Genomic DNA, 24,003 nt, shown 5'->3' on the forward strand with positions numbered 1-24,003 from the left:
GATTGTGTACAGCAGACTTGAGTGTGTTTATATGATTATGTACAACAGACTCCAGTGTGTGTATATGCTTGTGTACAACACACTCCAGTGTGTGTATATGCTTGTGTACAGCAGAACCCAGAGTGTGTACATGATTGTGTACAGCAGAATCCAGTGTGTGTATGGTTGTGTACAGCAGACTCCAGAGTCTGTATATGATCGTGTACAGCAAAATCCAGTGTGTGTATATGATTGCGTACAGCAGAATCCAGTGTGTGTATATGATTGCGTACAGCAGAATCCAGTGTGTGTGTCCGGTTGTGTACAGCAGAATCCAGTGTGTGTATGTGCAGAACATAAAACTTACTCTTTAAAAGAGTTTTAAACGATGTTATTTTTTCTAACCTGCCTAGAACTGGTTTCTATGAACACACAACACGTCAGGGATACTTCACTACAAACAGGCACGAACTCTACATCAATATATATATGACAACCACATGTCCGTGATATACCCCAGGCACTAAGTCACCCATAAAACTGGTGTATATCGTATTAAGAAAAAAATTCTTGAGGATGGCGCTCAATAAACAACACTCCAATAAATCAATCAAATCGTTTCCAAACTCATATCAGTCCAAAAATTAGGACGGGATCATGCAAAGAGTACAGTCAACAGTTTTTAAATGATGTTGAAAAGACGCAAGAAATGTGTTAGAGGGCGAATGAGTAAAATCATTATTCAAATCGTGCACCAGTCTATAATTGGTAGACAATCAAAATATGTACCTCAGCTGCGCTTTGATTGAAACTGCTCATATATCCAACGTGGAGCTGCAATTCAACATGATGAATATCTGGTCCCAAGCTCCGGGTTAATAACTAAGTCTAAAGGATTTGCACCTGGCGCCATCTACCGGCCATATTTGGGTGATATGAACAAGAGGATAATAGCCGTTATGGGTACCAAAACAAGGACATTCAAGCTCTCAACAGAACCGACACATTCCGCATAGTTTATTTAAAGTCATGCATATAGCTAACAATACAGAAATTATTATCGAAATAAATGTATGTCCATATATGTTTTAATGCATTTTTTGACCTTTCATCTCCTCTTTACTTTTATAGTTTTATGTATATATTTCCACGTTTGGTGCTGTTTTCTACACTGTTTATACACATTTATTATCCGTATAGTTAGTGGTTCTAGAACGTCAGTTATCCTGGTAGCTAAACAACCCCTGTAACACATCCAGTCGGGTTATGAGTAAGTTGTGCAATCTGATGGCAAAAGGTAACGTGACTGTGAAGCATGCACTCATGTACAACGACTATTCCGTTGCTCACTTACACAAGGTATGTCCGCGCACGTGATCCCCGGGGAACCCTGTCTTCACCCGGGCGTGAATAGGTATATAAATAACGGCTAGATTTGGTGTTCTGCACATACAAAAGAACGGCTAAGGTGCAGTCAAAAACCGGGACAGTAAAGACGTAGACGTATATTTACGATGTTTTCTCTGGGAATTTTTATGCTCTGTGTCGTTTATTCTGTATGTGCACACAGTTTGGGTGGAAAGTCCGACTCCTTCCCTCATCATGTGGTGTTGGATCCAGAAGAAAAATTCCACCTGTTTTGGAACTTTGACCACCATGAAATCATCTTTGAGGTTCAGGTGATGACTCTGGGGTATGTAGGTTTGGGGTTCTCTCCCAATGGGGACATGACCGGCTCGGATATGGCGATCGGCTGGGTGGAGGACACCACAGGAAAAGCCAATTTACAGGTAACCTGACAATGATCAATGGTTATAACGTTAGTCAGATGACAGGCAGATGAACGCAAAAAGTATTATTATAATTGATATCTTCAGCACATGGGCCGATGGGCGTATAAACGGAACAGTTATACTTATTTAAATTGGGAGACAATAGCCGTCTACAGTGTCCATAAATCCAAAACCAAATAGCATAATAGCACGATAGCGTTGTATAAATCAGAGGTCCAGTACAGATATGGTGAGGATTTGGCCCACATCGACAATATATGGCGGATACCGTATGAGATCAGTTATAGGACGCCTATAGTGAACAAACACAAGGAGGTCTAACTTATCCTTCCCGTGCACACGAGTTTAGAGGATCACAAAGCCGTACACTCAGACTGACAAAATCATTTAGTTTTCAACCTTTCCGGAAAGAAAATGGACCCATTACTGACAGAAAAATTCATTCAAGAAGAAATAGTTCCGATTATGAATTGAATTCTTAATGTGAGGTTATAAGTGTGGATAATAGTAAAAGATAATGAAAGTTTTATCGTAATCGTCAGCTATACCCCTACCACTGAGGATTACTCAGGGCACTACACTAATAATGAAAGTTTGTCGTAATCGTTAGCTATACCCCTACCACTGAGGATTACTCAGGGCACTACACTAATAATGAAAGTTTGTCGTAATCGTTAACTATACCCCTACCATTGAGGATTACTCAGGGCACTGCACTAATAATGAAAGTCTGTCATAATCGTCAGCTATACCGCTACCACTGAGGATTACTCAGGGCACTACACTAATAATGAAAGTACGTTATAATCGTTAGCTATACCGCTACCACTGAGAATTAATCAGGGCACTACACTAATAATGAAAGTTTGTGTAATCGTTAGCTATACCGCTGCCACTGAGGATTAATCAGGGCAGTACACTAATAATGAAAGTTTGTCGTAATCGTTAGCTATACCCCTACCACTGAGGATTACTCAGGGCACTACACTAATAATGAAAGTTTGTCGTAATCGTTAACTATACCCCTACCATTGAGGATTACTCAGGGCACTGCACTAATAATGAAAGTCTGTCATAATCGTCAGCTATACCGCTACCACTGAGGATTACTCAGGGCACTACACTAATAATGAAAGTACGTTATAATCGTTAGCTATACCGCTACCACTGAGAATTAATCAGGGCACTACACTAATAATGAAAGTTTGTGTAATCGTTAGCTATACCGCTGCCACTGAGGATTAATCAGAGCAGTACACTAATAATGAAAGTTTGTCGTAATCGTTAGCTATACCCCTACCATTGAGGATTACTCAGGGCACTACACTAATAATGAAAGTTTGTCGTAATCGTTAGCTATACCCCTACCACTGAGGATTACTCAGGGCACTACACTAATAATGAAAGTACGTGATAATCGTTAGCTATACCGCTACCACTGAGGATTACTCAGGACACTACACTAATAATGAAAGTCTGTCATAATCGTTAGCTATACCGCTACCACTGAGGATTACTCAGGGCACTACACTAATAATGAAAGTCTGTCATAATCGTTAGCTATACCGCTACCACTGAGGATTACTCAGGGCACTACACTAATAATGAAAGTCTGTCATAATCGTTAGCTATACCGCTACCACTGAGGATTACTCAGGACACTACACTAATTATCGAGTTTTAACTGTCCATGGGAAAGTTATTAATTTGAAAAGTGTGTATATGGAAGAGCGAGTAAAAGGGAGCACTTTTTATTGAGGGCTGCTTCTTTTCTCTTTAAACTGGGTCATATTCTGATCTAATGCACTCTGGTTGTTTCATTATTTTCTGCCCACTGGCATGAGTCATCCTGGCCTGAGTTTACTTGGCTTTAATATGCTGGCGGTTAGTACTTTTAACTGTGAATTTAACGTGGGATTTGCGGCATTTTATGGCAAGTATATTGTCAAACAGTACACCGAGCACTACACTAATAATGAAAGTTTGTCGTAATCGTTAGCTATACCCCTACCACTGAGGATTACTCAGGGCACTACACTAATAATGAAAGTTTGTGTAATCGTTAGCTATACCGCTACCACTGAGGATAACTCAGGGCACTACACTAATAATGAAAGTTTGTCGTAATCGTCAGCTATACCCCTACCACTGAGGATTACTCAGGGCAGTACACTAATAATGAAAGTTTGTCGTAAACGTTAGCTATACCGCTACCACTGAGGATTACTCAGGGCACTACACTAATAATGAAAGTTTGTGTAATCGTTAGCTATACCGCTACCACCGAGGATTACTCAGGGCAGTACACTAATAATGAAAGTTTGTCGTAATCGTTAGCTATACCGCTACCACTGAGAATTAATCAGGGCACTACACTAATAATGAAAGTTTGTCGTAATCGTTAGCTATACCCCTACCACTGAGGATTACTCAGGGCACTACACTAATAATGAAAGTTTGTGTAATCGTTAGCTATACCGCTACCACTGAGGATTACTCAGGGCACTACACTAATAATGAAAGTTTGTCGTAATCGTTAACTATACCCTTACCATTGAGGATTACTCAGGGCACTACACTAATAATGAAAGTCTGTCATAATCGTTAGCTATACCGCTACCACTGAGGATTACTCAGGACACTACACTAATTATCGAGTTTTAACTGTCCATGGGAAAGTTATTAATTTGAAAAGTGTGTATGTGGAAGAGCGAGTAAAAGGGAGCACTTTTTATTGAGGGCTGCTTCTTTTCTCTTTAAACTGGGTCATATTCTGATCTAATGCACTCTGGTTGTTTCATTATTTTCTGCCCACTGGCATGAGTCATCCTGGCCTGAGTTTACTTGGCTTTAATATGCTGGCGGTTAGTACTTTTAACTGTGAATTTAACGTGGGATTTGCGGCATTTTATGGCAAGTATATTGTCAAACAGTACACCGAGCACTACACTAATAATGAAAGTTTGTCGTAATCGTTAGCTATACCCCTACCACTGAGGATTACTCAGGGCACTACACTAATAATGAAAGTCTGTCATAATCGTCAGCTATACCCCTACCACTGAGGATTACTCAGGGCACTACACTAATAATGAAAGTTTGTGTAATCGTTAGCTATACCGCTACCACTGAGGATAACTCAGGGCACTACACTAATAATGAAAGTTTGTCGTAATCGTCAGCTATACTCCTACCACTGAGGATTACTCAGGGCAGTACACTAATAATGAAAGTTTGTCGTAAACGTTAGCTATACCGCTACCACTGAGGATTACTCAGGGCACTACACTAATAATGAAAGTTTGTGTAATCGTTAGCTATACCGCTACCACCGAGGATTACTCAGGGCAGTACACTAATAATGAAAGTTTGTCGTAATCGTTAGCTATACCGCTACCACTGAGAATTAATCAGGGCACTACACTAATAATGAAAGTTTGTCGTAATCGTTAGCTATACCCCTACCACTGAGGATTACTCAGGGCACTACACTAATAATGAAAGTTTGTGTAATCGTTAGCTATACCGCTGCCACTGAGGATTAATCAGAGCAGTACACTAATAATGAAAGTTTGTCGTAATCGTTAGCTATACCCCTACCATTGAGGATTACTCAGGGCACTACACTAATAATGAAAGTTTGTCGTAATCGTTAGCTATACCCCTACCACTGAGGATTACTCAGGGCACTACACTAATAATGAAAGTACGTGATAATCGTTAGCTATACCGCTACCACTGAGGATTACTCAGGACACTACACTAATAATGAAAGTCTGTCATAATCGTTAGCTATACCGCTACCACTGAGGATTACTCAGGGCACTACACTAATAATGAAAGTCTGTCATAATCGTTAGCTATACCGCTACCACTGAGGATTACTCAGGGCACTACACTAATAATGAAAGTCTGTCATAATCGTTAGCTATACCGCTACCACTGAGGATTACTCAGGGCACTACACTAATTATCGAGTTTTAACTGTCCATGGGAAAGTTATTAATTTGAAAAGTGTGTATATGGAAGAGAGAGTAAAAGGGAGCACTTTTTACTGAGGGCTGCTTCTTTTTTCTTTGAACTGAGTCACATTCTGATCTAATGCACTCTGGTTGTTTCATTATTTTCTGCCCACTGGCATGAGTCATCCTGGCCTGAGTTTACTTGGCTTTAATATGCTGGCGGTTAGTACTTTTAACTGTGAATTTAACGTAGGATTTGCGGCATTTTATGGCAAGTAGGCCTACATGTATATTGTCAAACAGTCCACCGAGCAATCTTTACACTGACTGAACTTATTGATCAGAATCTGCTTAAGCAAGCCCAAAGTTGAGCATTATTCCCGCGGTTGTTTATTCGCTGCTTGGTGAACCGTTACACTGACAAAAAATTTACCCGGTAAATTCCCTTTCCTTTTATTAGTAAGTGGATCCGCTGGTGTTGTAAAGCTGAGGTTGATGCAATCGTTAGTCGATCACCCACTTCTCAGATGCTCTTTGCATCTTGCTATATATCATGTATAATATTGTTGTAAATAAGGATGTGATGCATGTCTAATAAATTTATTTGAATATTAATTTGGTGTTTATATCCGAACACATGTATTTAATCTGAATTTTGATAACATTTACCAATACATTAATAACAAGAACATGATCAAACTCCAGACTGAACACATGAGTTAGCTGAAAAGGTCAAATTCTAGTGCAAATATATTTATTAAACATGTGCTACGTCATCATTCATAAAATTATTACACAAAGACAAAATATACCAAGGGATGGTCCCATATACTCATCATACATAAATTATGTATGATGTGTCTATAGGTGTTTATCTCTTTTAAGAAAAATCGAAAAAATACTGAAGCACACACTTACCACTAACATTTCGCACTCTTTCCTGTGAACTTTATGTAATTTGCATATTTTCTCCACCTTCAACAAATCTCGGATCGCATTGCAAATGAATCAGACTTTGAGGGGGGCATAACTCGATCCATTCTAATGAAAGGACAGACTTCTTACAAATGTAAATAATTGAGAATGCTCAGATTCAGATAAAAGTTGATAGTCAATAGCTTCAAAGATATCACACTGAAGCCACTTTCAGGGGGTGCGATTTGTTGCATTTCCTTATATAGTCCAATGAAAATGGGATAAACCCGCTGATTTGTATAGGATTTGTAGAATTCCGCATAGCCGTCATTGAATGTCAGTATCTCTGAGGGCCGTGCATGACGCCAGTCTATGTTATAAAACATTGTATCAGAAATTTCCAAGTCTAGACACTTCATACAAAGTGAAGTGAAGTGAAGTGAAGTTCAAATTGAAATTAAACGCCAAAATAAACGCTTAAAGGAGAAGAAAACTTAAAAACATGACACTGTAGGCTGAAAAGAGCACATTTTTTCTATCTGGTGGTGCCTGCTGCATAATTTTGCCATTTTTCCTCGCCATACACGTATAGCCTGAAAACGGCAAAGCTGGCATAAGTCGCTGAGTCCATCGCGTCCTCCATCTTTAACACCTGTAATTTATGCTGGGTGTGTGTTGCGTCTCAGCCATTGAGAATCGGAACCTACGTCCAACATTCCGGTTTCCCGATCGTCAAGCGGAAAACGAACTGTACTGTTCGCTACCTTCAGGGAAGAAGAGTTCTACCGGAAATGTACGAACTGCACTTCGGTGGTTTCCGACGGCAATTCTCCGAACACAGAAGACTGCAGGACTAGTTCTTAGGCAAAATCGAGTCGCCCACAGCAACAAAAGTAAGCAGAATACTTACAGTATTGCTCCGCTTACATAGGTGGAGGCAACTGGATTACAATAACATAAACTTAACTAATGGGAAGAAATCTATATAGTGAACTGACTGAATTACACAAAGCGTTTAGTGTCTTTAATCATTTTGCAAACACTCAAAACAATGACCTCGTTAAGTTTTAAACTGACATCATGTTGTGCATATAATAATAACAATCAAGTGTTAATCTCTTCATCGTATCCAGAAACTTTGATTGTAACCATCATGACCTTCCTATGGTCAATAAACAATGGATAGTACATCAAAAAGTGATCAGCTGACTCATCAAAACTGCCACATTGTCATGCAGCGGAATTTAAGATGTGTTCAGTGAACTACACCCATTTCGCAGTTGGCATAAGACTATATTTCAACGTCTTTCTCCAACACAGTACCATTTTGGGGGCTGAAATTTTTAATATTACAACTAAAGATATTTGTAACTTTAAATTGACTTTATGTCATTAGGTATAACTTATTCAATGTCTTTTTGAATAACTCTGTTCTACAAAAAAGAAGGTTGTTAACTGAAGAGGATTCCTGCTGGGATATGGGTTGTACTTTTGCCTTGTTTGGGAATATGACGAGAGAGGCAGGGAAATTGATTGTTTACTATTTTATGGAATGTAGAAAGGTGATGTATCTCGCGACGCATATGAAGCTGCAGTAGTCCAGATTCTTCTTATAAAAACGCTGTACATGTATACCTGAAGTTAGGTCGGTTATTATTCGAACAGCAATTTCTGAATTTTTGGCAGTCGGTTTACGGCTTCGGGAGAGGTAGATCCAAGATCACTCTTGGATCGAGTCAAGAGTTAAGACTTTAAAAGCTTGGCGCTTGGCGTTCAGCATGAAACGGATTGTGCAACGACTGGTTGACCCGTATCAGTATAATGGCTCGGGCGCTGCCGGCTTTCATGCATTTGGTAAGTCGTCTCAGTGAAGCAGCACTAGATAAAAGAGCTGTGGAAATCCGTCACATTGCATGCACTCTAGGGTTTCCTTCGTCGTCATATGACTGAAAAATTGTTAAGTACGACGTTAAACCTCAAGCACTCACTCACTCACTCCAGTCGGTTTACATCAGATTCTATCAAGTTATCCTACACAACATCTGCATACTGGTATTCTGTGCTGGGACCTACGCAACCTCTGTAATAATATCAAGACATTTCACTCCAATATATACGTCCTCGAAAAACAAAAAAAGGTGAATTTCTTTTGTGCAGCGGTAAGTAACTGGTCGATGTGATTGTTCCATGTTCCCTGGTTATTTATTATGACACCTAGATGTTTATGGGTTATGCGCAACTCAATGCTTGATCCCCTGAATTCATAGGTAAGCGGCGAACGTCCGGAGGCAAGGAGGGAGTTCGCTTTTTTGTGCGTTAAAGTTAACCAACCATTGTTGAGCTCACCGATCAGTTGTACTTAAATTATTATTGAGTTATCGATAGCAAAATGGAATAAGTTTTTCCATATAAACATCTGTCATACTTGTATCTTGAGACAGACTTATTCCAAAATTGATATCCGTTCCCACAAACTCACTCCTGATTAGTTATCTAATGTAGCTTTAGTATAGGTTACTTTGTAATGTGCATCGGACACGGCTTTTTGCAGCATGTTTTTGGAAAATTATGATGTGTTAAATATTTCATTTCCATGCATTCTCAAGTTTAACCTTGAGAATAAGTTAATTTTTATAATTTCTTTTTTTTCCAATGAAAGGCAGTATTTGCTTAGTTGTTCACGATCTGCCACTTTCCACATACTGGGCCTTTGTTCTAATCAGGATTCCCTCTATAATATGTCATAAACTTAATACTTAGTGCTGGAAGCAGATTTATAGGCTATCCATATTTTGAGGCACACTTAACCACATGTTGAGGAAGACTTATACATATCTAGAGCCAGCTAGACAGAATCGACGCTTATCAGCTGACAGTGGATATAGAGATTCCTTGGTCACGCTTGAATAAAAGCACCATTTCTGAACTTTAGAGGCTTGCGCAAGGCATAGCCTGGACTTGCCTATCTCTCACATCAGCCAGTCAGAATCGGTTCTGTATCCCTTTAAGGCACGCTCGTAGGCCTACATATATCTTTTGTGGCAAACATCTGGGACTAATATAACAGCATTAGTAATAGGTATATAATAGTCCCAGCAAACATCTGGGACCAATATAACAACATTAGTAAGAGGTATATATTAGTCCCAGCAAACATCTTAGACCAATATACCAGCGTTAGTAATAGGTATATATTAGTCCCAGCAAACATCTGGGACTAATATAATAGCGTTAGTAAGAGGTATATATTAGTCTCACCAAACATCTGGGACCAATATAACAGCATTAGTAAGAGGTATATATTAGTCCCAGCAAACATCTGGGACCAATATAACAGCGTTAGTAATAGGTATATATTAGTCCCAGCAAACATCTGGGACCAATATAACAGCATTAGTAAGAGGTATATATTAGTCCCAGCAAACATCTGGGACCAATATAACAGCGTTAGTAAGAGGTATATATTAGTCCCAGCAAACATGTACTGGACTGTGTTTAGTATAAAACAAAGGGAGATTTAATTGCTGACACACATTGTGATTAAACTAGATTCTGAGAAAAAGTCTGGAAACGTGCACCTGTTTCATGGTAGAATACCTGATGTTGACGAGTTCTGTGGGTAAACGTGTGACGTTTTGCCTATATTTAAAATGTTTAAGTATTCTAGAGGCATAAGGTGTCCTAAACAAAGGAATGCATACCATGTGAAACACGCTATTTACACACAGTGATACTGGCATGCGGGACAGATGTGCGCATTTATTTGGTGACGTTTTACGTCTAAGACGAGGCGTTTTTATCATTGTAGTGACACGTACGCACTGTTTAAGATTCATTTATTTGGTATTCTTAAATTAATGTTTCGCTGAAAGTCCTCATTGTGCCTCTGGCCAGTGGATGTTTGGATCCATCCAGTTTAATTTCTTTCTCCCATTAAATTTTGTCATTGTGAAATAAGTGATTTGAAAAACAAATCAACGGTTTAAGTGCTCAGTATTTTTTCAGGATCGCTTTGCCCCCGGACGCTTTGAGCCTGTCGTTGACCTGATCTCTGACTACAAGCTGTTGAGCGGCTCTCAAAACGGTACACACACAATACTCAGGTTCAGTCGGCGGCTCAATCTCTGCTCAAAGGATGACTTCAGTATCAACGTAAGATATAGACATTTGTATTGCGCAAATACTGAAATAAAATTTTTACATTTTCTAAAATAAATTACGGTAACGTATCAATATGAGAATATAATGTAAATGATAGAAGGGTAATCAGGAAGCTTTCTACTTTTAAAACGCATTTAAAATATGTTGGTCATAAATCAACTACTAAATATTTAATTTAAAATTTAATGACGATTTTTATTTCGTGAACGAGCTTTATGGATCAAAAGTATGGGAGGAGGTATAGAAAGTCTGTTAGATCTGTTTCATTGAGATTTACCAAACGGAATTCCAATGACCTTCATAAAATCAATTTGGAACATTTCAGAATGACACGATCCGTGTTATCTGGGCTTACAGCGACTCTCAGCCTGGTCCGGATGGACACATATCATACCATTTGCAGAACAGAGGGACGAGGAGTATGTATCTGCTGACCTACAACCAGGATTTGCCACCATTACCCACTGATACCGTCACTCTGGATCTGGTCAACTCGAATGTGAGTACAAAATGGCACAAAATCGACACAAACTGTTCAAAGATGGCGGGAAAACAAGTCTAGCCAAAACTAGGTACTTAAAGTTTGTTTTATGTCTTACGGTCTCCTTAAGAGGATGGGTGGATAGAATAAGAGCTGGTTCCGGATTAGTTTGGGCACTACACACTGTGCAAATTCCAGCTGCAGATTGATCCTTAGATGTTTACACTGAAAATTACACCTCCCTTTATACACAAACTGAATATTTTTTGGAAATGTAAAAATAAATTTGTACATAATTTTTTTTCTCAGTGCGTAATTAACTCTGAATGTTTTTTGTGAAGACGACAAAGTAGTTTAGAGTGAGAAACGCATGATGGATTACTGTGAGTCCTAAGAGGTAGACTATTTTGCATCAAGATCGCACACTATCGTATCGTTCCGCTTTTCTGTTTAGGTTCTCATCCCAGACAAGGACACCACCTACATGTGCACCTCCTTCAGGATCCCTGAACTGAGTGGTAAACACCATGTCATACAGGTAACAAACGCTCCATTTGACATTTACAAAACATAAATGTCTACAATATTGTGAGGCAAAGATTTTTTAGTGCAGGCGAATAATAATAAACATATTAATAATTTATATTTTCAATATAAGACTTCAAGATCTTAAAAAAATGTTTCTTCACAAAGCTGACAATAAGGGCATTTATCGCTAGCCGACTACCAACGACCCAGTAGCATCTAACACTTCCTAAAGTGTCTATTTTTAATTCATTTTAACACGCGTCTGAATTGTAAGCGGTATGCCGTGGGTTCAATCCCGACCGAAGTTTTCCCTAAGAATATAAAATTGTTTACATCAGCACTATCTCGTTTTGGAACTGATCGATCCGGTGTAAGTATGATATAAAAGAATGATTAAAACATAACTTTACTTTGGTATTATTGAAGAAGCCATATCGTGGCATATAGTGTATTGTAACCGGGTGGGCGTTGTGTCTGGTGTCTTTGGCATTGCGTTCCAGTGCGACGCCACTGCAAATGTTCTGACATTGGTTCCGGCCTTTTACTACAAGGACACACCCTTGTGATATGATCAGAACATTACTGAAAGCGACGTTAAATAAGCAAAAATAAATAAACCATATATAAGCAAACGAACAATCCATTTGTCTCACCCCGGTACTTCTGGTCCGCAGGTGGAGCCCGTGGTTCAGCCTGGTCGTGAGGCGGAAGTGCATCACATCGTCTTGCAAATCTGCACGTACAACTCCAGTGCCAGTATCGGGGTGACCCACGAGTGTCGCCATCCAAACATGCCCCCAGAGTGGTGGACTTGCGCATCAGCCTACTTTGCGTGGGCCATTGGCGGAGGGGTAAGTCAAGTTGGATGGTTTCTTTTAATACTGTTTCCGTCATGATTTATTTTAATTCCAAATTCTAATGTGGTATATTGTATCGATACGACCAAATATTTAGGTAGATCATTACACGGTTATGATTCCTTTTTAGCTCTCCTGTACATAGTATAGACGTGACTTATATCATACCTCGATCGTCGGTGTTGGCGTCCAGTAAAAAGGAAAGCGATGTTAAACAAAATGGTAGGGGTGGTACTGCATGTATTGACCTCAGCTTGCCATACATGTAAAGCACAATAACACGAGGGGCCGGGGTGGTGGGTTGAGGTGTTCTATCGCTGATGCCCTGTGTGCATATTAATTACGGTAAATTACGAAATTCACGACTTAATGTATTGTATATTAGAATCAGTGTTAAGGTAAATGTTAAGGGCGGTATCTCAAAAAGTACTCCATGTATTGAGCTGAAATTTCGCATTCATTTGTCTCCTCCACCAAATCTAAGTAAGTTTAATTCAGTTGATGAATGCTATGCTGAATTCACCAGTGATTGTTATGAAATTTCCTTTGGCTGATTTCATCTGTGGTTGTTCATCTGCTCTCCTCATGCAGGTGCCAGTAGCCTTGCGTCTGAAACATCTGCTGAAAAAGGCCACAAATCTGATACAGATAGCTAATCAGCTATCCACGTACGTGGGGAGATCTTGCAGAAACCTGCGGATGGTCGTGCATGGGTTTTCCCCGGCTCTGCCCGGTTTTCTCCCACCATAATGCTGACCGCCGTCGTATAATGAACTATTCTTGAGCGCGGCGTAAAACACCAATCAAATGAATCACTAACTAAATAAGTAAATAAATGATAATCCAGAATGACCAGTGGAAAACATCGTGACATTGTAAAACTGTAACATGTTGCTGTTGTTGTAAAGTTACTGTGAATGAACGAAGCGGGATCGTGAATACGGGCAAAATTTTGACAAATTTGTTGATCGAGTATTAAGTGTGGACACTATCTATGGTCAAATTGTGGGCGATAAGTGACGCCAGATATTGCTGACGTAGTTTTTATTTTATTGAAAATGCTACCCTCTATAGCCGCCAACCTTGCTCTGTGTGTAATGTGTATATTATAAGACACACCTGCACATTGACAAATGAAAATTTGTACTCGTTTGCTCAGGTATCTTTCTCGCGTGGAGCGTTAATTTGCAAACATAGATTACATCACTTTTCACTCTTATCAGATAACCGCGTGGTTCAATCAAATTTCATAAATAAATAAATAAATAAATATTCCCTTGAACGAGGCTTGGTTATATCACGGTTAGATGACACATCAAGACACTATAGCGTGGAGCGTGCTAACATAGATTACGTCACTTGTCACTTTTATCAGACAACCACGTGTCTTTGGACAGAGTATAGGGTAACTCACATCAAATTTCAGAAATAAATAAATAAATAAATATTCCCTTGAATGAGGCTTGGTTAAATTACGGCTAGATGATACATCACGACACTATACAATGTCCTATATACTGTGTTATGAATTTCTCACTCGATTGTCAGTTTAAGCATTTAAAGGCGATGACTCAATAAATCATTGTATTTCAACATGCCTAGGTGTTTTCGTTTCCGGAACATGTTGGGATGCCGATTGGAGACAGCGATGAACCTATGATGTTTTTACTGGAGGTACACTACGATAATCCGAGATTACAGTCAGGTAAAACAGTTTTAGCAAAGAATCGACTAAACTATCTTTCGCTAAACTCATTATCAAGGTTTCGGCGTAATGAGAATTGTCATGATATAATACTAACTAAATTAATGGATTTGTCCCTGAGCTGATTTATTGTGAAAAAGATTTTATTTTGTTTATTATTTATTATTATATTATTTATTTTTTTTCACTTTTGTTGTTAACTGATGAACTTTAGTACAGATTTTATAGTGGCTGAAATCGCACTGAGCTATGTCCAGCTCCCAATGTATACCTTTAAACTGTAGCGTGAATTCCATTATTTCATGTCGTGATTTCTTTGGACTCTTGAATTAATATCAGTATCAGCGAACAAACAGGGCCCAGTTTCACAAAGATGTCGTACATATGCAATAGTCACACATACAGGACAATGGTGCAGTAATAGTGACCTACAAAATATCGTTCGACAAATGTACAATAAAAAAATATCGTATGCCGCGTTGTGAAACTAGGTCTAGCACCGGTACCAGATCTGAGGGCGCTGCCCATAGATTTTTTTTTATACCAATACCACAATCGAAGCAAAAGGAAATTGGAACACAAATTGTGCATTCGGTCTACTGATGAATGAAGGTGTGTGTTTGTCTACAGGCATGCGTGATTCTTCCGGCCTACGATTGATCATGACGTCACAGTTACGTCAGTATGACGCCGCTATAATGGACATGGGTATGAACGTGTATGAAGGCCATGTCATACCGCCGTACCATAAAGAGTTTCTTAGCGAGGGAGCTTGTTCCAGCGATTGTCTAAGTCAGGTATGTTATCAGATAACTCTTGTACCTCATTGAACAGTCGTGTTTTGAGTATCTATTTTATTCACAATACCACTTTTTTTTAAACCTTAAGTGTTACATTTAACACTGAAAAGATCACGAGGGTTGACTGCACTTTCAAGAGTTACAGGTATCTGATGTTTCATTAAGTGTTAATGTTTCAACACTGTTCAAAGATTTTCATATTCCAACTCCATCAAAATTTCAGATATTTTCAAACTCTGTTTCAAGTATTTTTTAATGTTGGAATGTTAGAGTTGGTGATATTTAGGGTGTTAAATGTAACACCTTAGTTTCAAAAGTGCTTGCAGTAATTTCAATTACAACAAATGAAAAATCATTGCCGGTATTTATTATTCAAGTGGGTAGAGGGCGCTACTGTACAACCAAATTCGAGATTAAAGGCAACCCATTTTACTTTTGTTCCAGGGAATGGGAAATCAGACTGATGAAATCCAAGTCTTTGCGGTCTTCCTTCACGCACATCTGGCCGCCCGGAAAATTCGCTTACGTCATATTCGGGATGGCAAGGAGCTGGACGTAATTGCGCAGGACAACAATTATGACTTCAACTTCCAAGAAACGCGTCTTTTGTCAGAGGAAAAGGTTATCCGGAAGGCAAGTATGTTTTACTGGATTGTTGAGCACCGACGTAATTGTAGAACCGTTTCGATCTTTATACGTACATTTGTGATCTTGACCAGTTTTCTGCCAGGATTGTTGTTTTTGATGTACTGTACACCGTACAGGTGATGCAATTAACCAGTCCTGAAGGTAGGCTACTTACTGTAACAAAGTATCCGTCAGAACAGTTGGGCCGTATAGAATTACATGACGGCACCTTCGTCCTGATATTATTTTGAAGTCACTACATTGCAACCATATAACCTGCACAATTTCGGCGGCCTCACTTATATTCATTATCAGCCAGCCGAAGATTATCGACCCACGGACTAAAACTTGTGCCGTTACTATCTGAACAGACGGTCTTGTAATCACAAGACTGATCCCACAGAATTAATGGGGCATTAGTCTGGCTACACCACGATGGTGCAGAAATTCATGCACGTCAAGAGTATATATATATTGACTCTAGGTACAAGTACTACAAGTTTAGCTCAATGAGCATTTCCAGGATTTATCAAGAGTGACCGGCTTCAGATGTTTGATGGCTTATAAAATAAAATCATTCATTCTACAAAAATGGATATAATATTTTATGAATGATCATTCAACAAAAATATATACATATACACTCAGGTTGATTTCAGTTCCCTCCACAAAATTTTGTTGCATATTACCTACAGTACATCAAGCCATCTACATGTATTTAACGCACGTGCCATTTAGTAACTTCAGTATAAGCAGTACATGGAAATTCGAAGGCTTTTGCATTCTGGTTTGGAAATACCACTATAATTTATTTGTGTCACTAAGTCACATAGATTTATGTTATCTGATCACAAATATTGGGTAAAATACTCATCGATTAAACAAAATGATGAATTTTGCAAACAGTAGACCTAAATATTTATTTCTACCTCTTGGTGTTGTTTTTTGAACAGGGAGACAGAACGCTGATACAGTGTGTCTACAACACAGAAGACAGAACCGAAATGACATACGTAAGTGTTTCAACCACTGTGTGCATTGCAAATTGAAATAACTATGCATCGTTTACCGCAAAAAATATTCACGGTTTACTGATTATTTGAACATTGTCATTAATTGGAAGTTTAATTAACTCCGTGGCATCTACGTCCAATGGTAACAGAGTCCAGTGAAATTATGACATTTTAGTGACACGTTCAAAAGTATACCTTTATAAACACCTTTCCATGCAACACTAAATTTTTGGTCACATCATGAAAGGCAAAGAAAGCACTAACGTGAAGTATGTCAGATAAAATACTATTAAACACTGCCCATAAAAATAGCTCAACTTATTTTTCAAAAAATTTTTCAACTTAGTAAAATGCATTTGAAAGTTGGCATTTTCTGACAATGTTGATCAATGATGTCACATCCGATTTTTACCACACACAGACTGCTACATTTTATCAATAAAAATGAATATACATGTAGATTTTTTTTATCGTGAAACGAGCTATTTCAATACTTTCTGGTTCACTACAGACCAACGTAAAAAAAATAAATTGAACTATTCTATTGGAGAGTATTTAATAGTTTTTCATCTGAGATATACTTCAACTTAGTGTTTTGTTTGCCTTTAAGTTGTCATACTCTTACTACGAAATATAAAAGACAACAGCATTGAGATTAACACCCTGAGTAGCGACGACATTGTGATAAATGGCAAATGGTCAAACATAACTGGTGAAATACGGGCTCTTGGTAATTTAGCTCAGTTAGGGTTTTATTCCAACTGTCCACGTACATGCTTAAATTTACCAATTTACACGCTCAGAAGTACGTTGTTTAGTACCGAGGCCATATGTACTTGCTAAAACAGGATAGAAAAATGCAATGATATTGATAAAAAAATTTTTGTCAGACGTCTTTAGTCTAGAAATATTAAACTTTTGTTGTGTCGTCAAATATATTAAACAATGACATGAAAACAATGCTACCCAGGATCACGAAGCGATCTTAGACTTACGTGCACATTTCAATCATTATTAAAGGATTAGTGTCCAGCTACTGGCCCTAATTGTAAAGAATGTAACCTTTTCAAACAGTGTTACTGGGAGGGCTTCCGAGAAACGTGATAACGACTATAAACCCACCAAAAACAATAGATTTACTACCCTAACCGATCTCCGACCGGCCGCCCCACACGGCTCAGCGGCTGACGTCAAGGCGGCCAACACAAGTCTATGTGGTCTAAATAACCTTCGAATCAAAACGATGTCATTTTTGAGATGGATTCTATCTACGCAGGAGCAAGTATACTGTCATTTGAATTTGAACCCTATTTCGATTTATAACACTGACATCTCTTTCCAGACTTTAGATTCCGAGTTTTCAGACGTTAACTTTGATCGGCTCAGGTATTTCCGCACTGGCAATAGGGACTAGTAAGCTATAGCTTTATCCTGCGTTACACTGTACATTTCTCATCTTTATCTTAAGATTTAATATTTATTTACTATTCTCTCCCACCGTCCGCTATACAGTAAATATCAGTCTTTCCCGAGACATTCTAAATCCACACATAGGGCTCTTATGTGATGACAACTAGCCGAATGGCCTATGCCCATCGGAGCCTATAGTCATCAAATCGTCTGAACACTTGAAAAAAAAACAAATCCTGGGGCCCTCGACGACCTGTTTTCACAACGCGCCGGTATGCAGAACAGCAAACCCTTTTAGTGGAGAAATTCGATATGCTTGTTGTCACTCTTGTAGCTTTTTTAACACTGAGCTAAATGTTGAAGCTCTGACATTGTACTGAAATTGTAGGACGTAATTGGGTGGAGCCTACCGAGTGTTAGCCGAAAAAAGCATAAAATTAGCCTTATTATCAAGTGATTTTAAGTGCCATATTACTCCAATTAATATACCCCTTTTCAATATTTTTTCACATTCAATTTAATAATATATACAAGTGTGGCTAATATGAATAGATAGTCAATCTGGACACTAATCCTTTAAACTTGGTATGTTCCTTTCCGTTATTTTAGCCGACATTTGTTTTACGATAACTTGTTCAAAATTTACCTTGTTAAGCAGTATTTTGACCTTGTTACGTAAGAATTAATTTTAAAGTGAAATTCTGTTTCAAGTCTAAGATCGTTTCTTGATCCCGGGGCCAGGTCTTGTGGATGTATATGCCCACCATATGCCCTGGTATATGCGGCCAAAAGCATGGGAAGCTAAACAAAGGCAGTGACGAGGTTTCCTTGAGGCTTATTATTTTATAACCCCAGTTTCGTGAATTTTTGAATTTCAATTTTCATAGGAAGGATTTGTACAGGCTTATATACGCTTGTGTTATAATTATAATTTTTCTTTTTAGGCCGGGTTGAGCACGAGAGAAGAGATGTGCATAGCGTTTATCGTGTATTATCCCAAGATATCTCTGAGCTACTGTACAACTCAGCCCACTGCACAGTTCAATATTGCCTTCAGGGGCGCTACAGCTGAGTATGTTCATTCTAAGTATAAGAAGCTTGTCGTATGTCTGACTTGAGTTTGTCGATACTGAGTATGACAAGCTTGTCCCCATCTACTGCTCAATATGTCCATCTAGTCTTGTCGTACGTCAGAAATGAGCATATATACTTAGCATACATGCAGATCGTTTATCATTACTTTGCCATATGTTAAAACTGAACATGTATGTTTCTCCTGATGGACAAGCTTGCTAGATGTCTGAACTGAGTAAATGTTTGTCTTGATCGAGTATGATAAGCTTGCTGGATGTCAGAACTGAGTAAATGTTTGTCTTGATCGAGTATGACAAGCTTGCCGGATATCTGAACTGAGTAAGTGTTTGCCCTGATCGAGTATGACAGCTTGCCGGATGTCAGAACTGAGTAAGTGTTCGCCCTGATCGAGTATAGCAGGCTTGCCGGGTGTCTGAACTGAGTAAGTGTTTGTCTTGATCGAGTATGATAAGCTTGCCGGGTGTCAGAACTGAGTAAGTGTTTGCCCTGATCGAGTAGGACAAGCATGATGCATGTCAGAACTGAGTAAGTGTTCGCCCTGATCGAGTATGACAAGCTTGTCGGGTGTCAGAACTGAGTAAGTGTTTTCCCTGATCCAGTAGGACAAGCATGATGCATGTCAGAACTGAGTAAATGTACGCCCTGATCGAGTATGACAAGCTTGCCAGGTGTCAGAACTGAGTAAGTGTTTGCCCTGATCGAGTATGACAAGCTTGCCGGATGTCAGAACTGAGTAAGTGTTTTCCCTGATCCAGTAGGACAAGCATGATGCATGTCAGAACTGAGTAAGTGTTCGCCCTGATCGAGTATGACAAGCTTGCCGGGTGTCAGAACTGAGTAAGTGTTTGCCCTGATCGAGTAGGACAAGCATGATGCATGTCAGAACTGAGTAAGTGTTCGCCCTGATCGAGTATGACAAGCTTGCCGGGTGTCAGAACTGAGTAAGTGTTTGCCCTGATCGAGTATGACAAGCTTGCCGGATGTCAGAACTGAGTAAGTGTTTGTCCTGATCGAGTATGACAGGCTTGCCGGGTGTCAGAACTGAGTAAATGTTTATCCTGATCGAGTATGACAAGCTTGCCGGATGTCAGAACTGAGTAAGTGTTTGTCTTGATCGAGTATTGCAGGCTTGCCGGGTGTCAGAACTGAGTAAATGTTTGTCTTGATCGAGTATGATAAGCTTGCCGAGTATCAGAACTGAGTAAATGTTTGTCTTGATCGAGTATGATAAGGTTCCTGGAAGTCAGAACTGAGTAAATGTTTGTCCTGATCGAGTAGGACAAGCATGATGCATGTCAGAACTGAGTAAGTGTTCGCCCTGATCGAGTATGGCAGGCTTGCCGGATGTCAGAACTGAGTAAATGTTCGTCCTCATCGAGTAATGACAAGCTTGCCGGGTCTCTGAACGGAGTAAGTGTTGTCCTGATCGAGTATGACAAGCTTGCTTTATGATAAAACTGGGCATTTGTGTTAAATATGACAATGTGTAACAGCTGAACTTTTTGCTACTCTATCTGGTACTCTAGTTGGTATTACAAGCTGGATATCACCAGTTTGGTGTACGCAGAGCTGAGTAGACTTATATTTGTAATCCGATATTCAAACAGTATACAGGGGAGTTCTATCTCGCCTACGATACCTCAAAGCGACATCTTAACTCGGTCAAGGCGCTGATTCAAAGGAAAATCAGGCAGTTGTTTTAATAACAACATTTTATTAGCCATAAAAGCCTGCTCTATGTGAGAATTTGATTCTTTAAAGAGGAATGTCATTTAGCGAGATGGCTGTCAACAAATAGCTCTTGAGTAGAATTGATTTCAAATGCTACTCAAAACATCGTTACCAAATAGAATCGTCTAATTCATAGACTGTAAGGATTTAAAGACTTGTGACTTTTCCTTTCTTGGGTACATAGCACTAGTGTTGGTGGTCCTGCCATAAATATAGAATTGTTTGAGCATATTTAAATTATTTATTTTGCAAAATATTGTTTTCACAGTCACCAGGTGAGCCCTAATATCCTCACCCCACCCGAGTACAAAGGAAAGAACTGGAAGGATTTCTTTGAGAACGCCATTAACTGGTCAGATCCAAAGGTTAGAAAAGACTTCCAGGAGTATTCCCTGCTCAAGGATTATCCTGTTCACTTCGCTCTGTGTTTTGATGGCACCAAATCCTACCCGGTAAGTTTACAGTGTTGTCCAAGTCAAACCGTATTTAACCCATCAAACTATAGTATTTATAATGTATTTCTTCTGGCCTTCTGTATTCAGCTATCTGTGAAATCAGTCATACCAGCTACCAAAATTGCCAGTAGTCAACGAGTGAGTGAGTGAGTGCTTGGGGTTTAACGTCGTACTCAACAATTTTTCATATGACGACGAAGGAATCCTTAGGGTGTATGTCATGTGCCTCCTTGTCGCAGGACGGATTTCCACCGGTCTTCTATCTAGTGCTGCTTCTATCTAGACGACTTACCGAAGGCAAGTAAGGCGCCCCGCCGGAGCCATTATACTGATACGGGTCAACCAGTCATTCATGCTGAATGCCAAGCGAGGAAGTTACAATTTCCTCTTTTAAAGTTTTAGGTGTGACTCGACCCAGGATTGATCTCGGATCTATAAACTGTGCTATCCAGGCCGGTTGTAGTCAGTGACGCGTATCAAAACAAACTATACACATGTTAATGTTGGAAGTCCATATTCTGGCACAGAAAATGAAGTTAGAACACTCTTTCTAATTCATAATATTAAACTACATAAGTTCGGTTTCGACGGCAAGAACTCACTAACTGGGGGAGGTCATAATTATTCAAAACCCGGTAGCGGGATAGTTCAACATGTATAGTATAATATAACCTTGTAGTATATAATCTTATGGCAATATGGTTTTAAAGCTGGACGTTAAGAAATTTTGTTATAAAAAAACAATGTCTATTCACTGAGACAGTAGTGTAGGCTGTGTCATTACATGGAGTTTGCTATAACGCATGCTGGTGCTCCTATTGTAAAACAAATTACTCTCCACGCCCATTGTCCAGCATGCCACCTCTTCGTGAATACTGATGACGTCACCCGAGGTGATGAGTTTGCGGCCTTGGCATCAGGCTTATGGAGTTTAACATTATGAATTAGAAAAAGTATTCTAACTGCATTTTTATTGTAATAATATAAACTTACAACATATCATTGGTTAGAGCCTTTGGTGTTACTTGTCACTAACGAAATGCAATTTTGGTAAGGAGTACGAGATTTCACAGATAGATGAATATAGGCGACTGGCTAAATGACTATAGGTATTTTAGCTTTATATGTTTAGCTCGTCTGGTAGTCGTACATTGCTTAGAAGGAAAATTCCAAAAACTTTTCACATCTCGAGCCCATCGTCACTTTTGATGTAGATTGAATCCGCAAGTTAGTCGAGATTTGAAAATGTGAACTTTGCACCGGCATACCTTTTTTTAACAATAATCCAACCTTTGAAAATTTTGAATCGAGAAGTCTAACTAACGCCCGCCATGTTTCATACAGGCAAGGTCATGCAACGTACGTACTGGCTGTTGTCCGTAAGGGCCACCATATTTAATTTTAATTTCAGGACATTTTATAGCTCAGAAAATAAAAAAATAAATAAAAAATTTCTGTTTGGCAATCGGAGTGACTTGTATTGTAAACAATAGATAATATCCCGAAGTTTTCGGTAAAATTTTCTCAACGAAAGACACATTTTGATCAAATCAAGGCGTTAGCTCTGTTATTCCTTGATTTGATTTGCTTTGGCGTGCAACGGACATTGTGTACATAAACGGGAACATGTGTACATTAAAATATCTGTGCGTCTTTGTTTTTCCAGGCAAATTTCAAGGTGACGAGCATACCAAGCATCAGATATCCTCTTGAGGAGAAGTCGATGTGTGGTAATGTGATAGCGGATGGAGCACAGATGGCAGTCAGCTCTGTGACTCTCTTTCTGATCACCACCCTTGTCACGGTGATCGTTTGAAACTATAGGACTATGTGAACTGGCTATCACACACACGCCAAGAGAGTTCTATAAACCCAGAGGTGTTTTGTAGATTACAACATAGCTGAACTCAAAGTGGGAGACTTTAGAGTTGCAAGAGGCATGTGTGTGGTCATATAGAGCTATTGTAAATGTACAATGAAGCTGAAGTTAATTACTGACATTGAAAATTCATTTTACTTCTGTTTCTAATTATTATTACATCTAATATGTCTATTACAAATGTCTGCTGATATATATTTTCCACAAGAACGACTCTCCTGCCACTGAACGTGATACTTTTTACAATATATTTTTTGGAATAAAAATTTTCTATTTTTCCACGCATGGCATTCTTACAATTTTTTCGTGTCACCTGAAAGTTTGAACCTACTGTTTTTCCATGTGGTGGTCAACTGGCCAATTCTCGCATTATTCCGTAGCCACCGCGCTTAGGTGGCCGAGAGGATAGGCAACGTCATGCTTGTACTGGGGTAAAGCTGGCAATCTTGATACATTTGCCTCCATGGCTTTGCACTCACCAATTTGTTTTTCTTTGATTGTTGTTTTAACGCCATACTCAATAATTTTTCACTTATACGCTAACGGTCAATTTCATGGGTGAAAAACTCCGAGAAACTGGACTTTCTCATGTGTTTCTCACATGTGACTTAG

At 39.1% G+C, this 24,003-nt stretch overlaps 2 protein-coding genes across 2 annotated transcripts; both read left to right on the plus strand.

Annotated features, from left to right (window-relative positions):
* The first annotated feature begins 1,442 nt into the window (after positions 1–1,442).
* On the plus strand, positions 1,443–15,949 carry LOC135467107 (DBH-like monooxygenase protein 1). The gene is made up of 8 exons (XM_064744868.1): positions 1,443–1,769; positions 10,655–10,801; positions 11,136–11,309; positions 11,746–11,829; positions 12,494–12,670; positions 14,279–14,381; positions 15,012–15,178; positions 15,626–15,949. The coding sequence occupies exons 1-8, from the start codon at positions 1,494–1,496 to the stop codon at positions 15,947–15,949; spliced, it is 1,452 nt and encodes a 483-aa protein (XP_064600938.1). The 5' UTR covers positions 1,443–1,493.
* An 812-nt stretch (positions 15,950–16,761) lies between these two features.
* Positions 16,762–23,668, plus strand: LOC135468778 (DBH-like monooxygenase protein 1 homolog). Its single transcript, XM_064747198.1, has 4 exons — positions 16,762–16,821; positions 19,176–19,303; positions 21,326–21,509; positions 23,179–23,668. The coding sequence occupies exons 1-4, from the start codon at positions 16,813–16,815 to the stop codon at positions 23,326–23,328; spliced, it is 471 nt and encodes a 156-aa protein (XP_064603268.1). The 5' UTR covers positions 16,762–16,812; the 3' UTR covers positions 23,329–23,668.
* Positions 23,669–24,003: the final 335 nt, after the last annotated feature.

The sequence above is a fragment of the Liolophura sinensis genome, chromosome 6 (genome assembly GCF_032854445.1).
Source record: "Liolophura sinensis isolate JHLJ2023 chromosome 6, CUHK_Ljap_v2, whole genome shotgun sequence".
Lineage (NCBI taxonomy): Eukaryota > Metazoa > Mollusca > Polyplacophora > Chitonida > Chitonidae > Liolophura > Liolophura sinensis.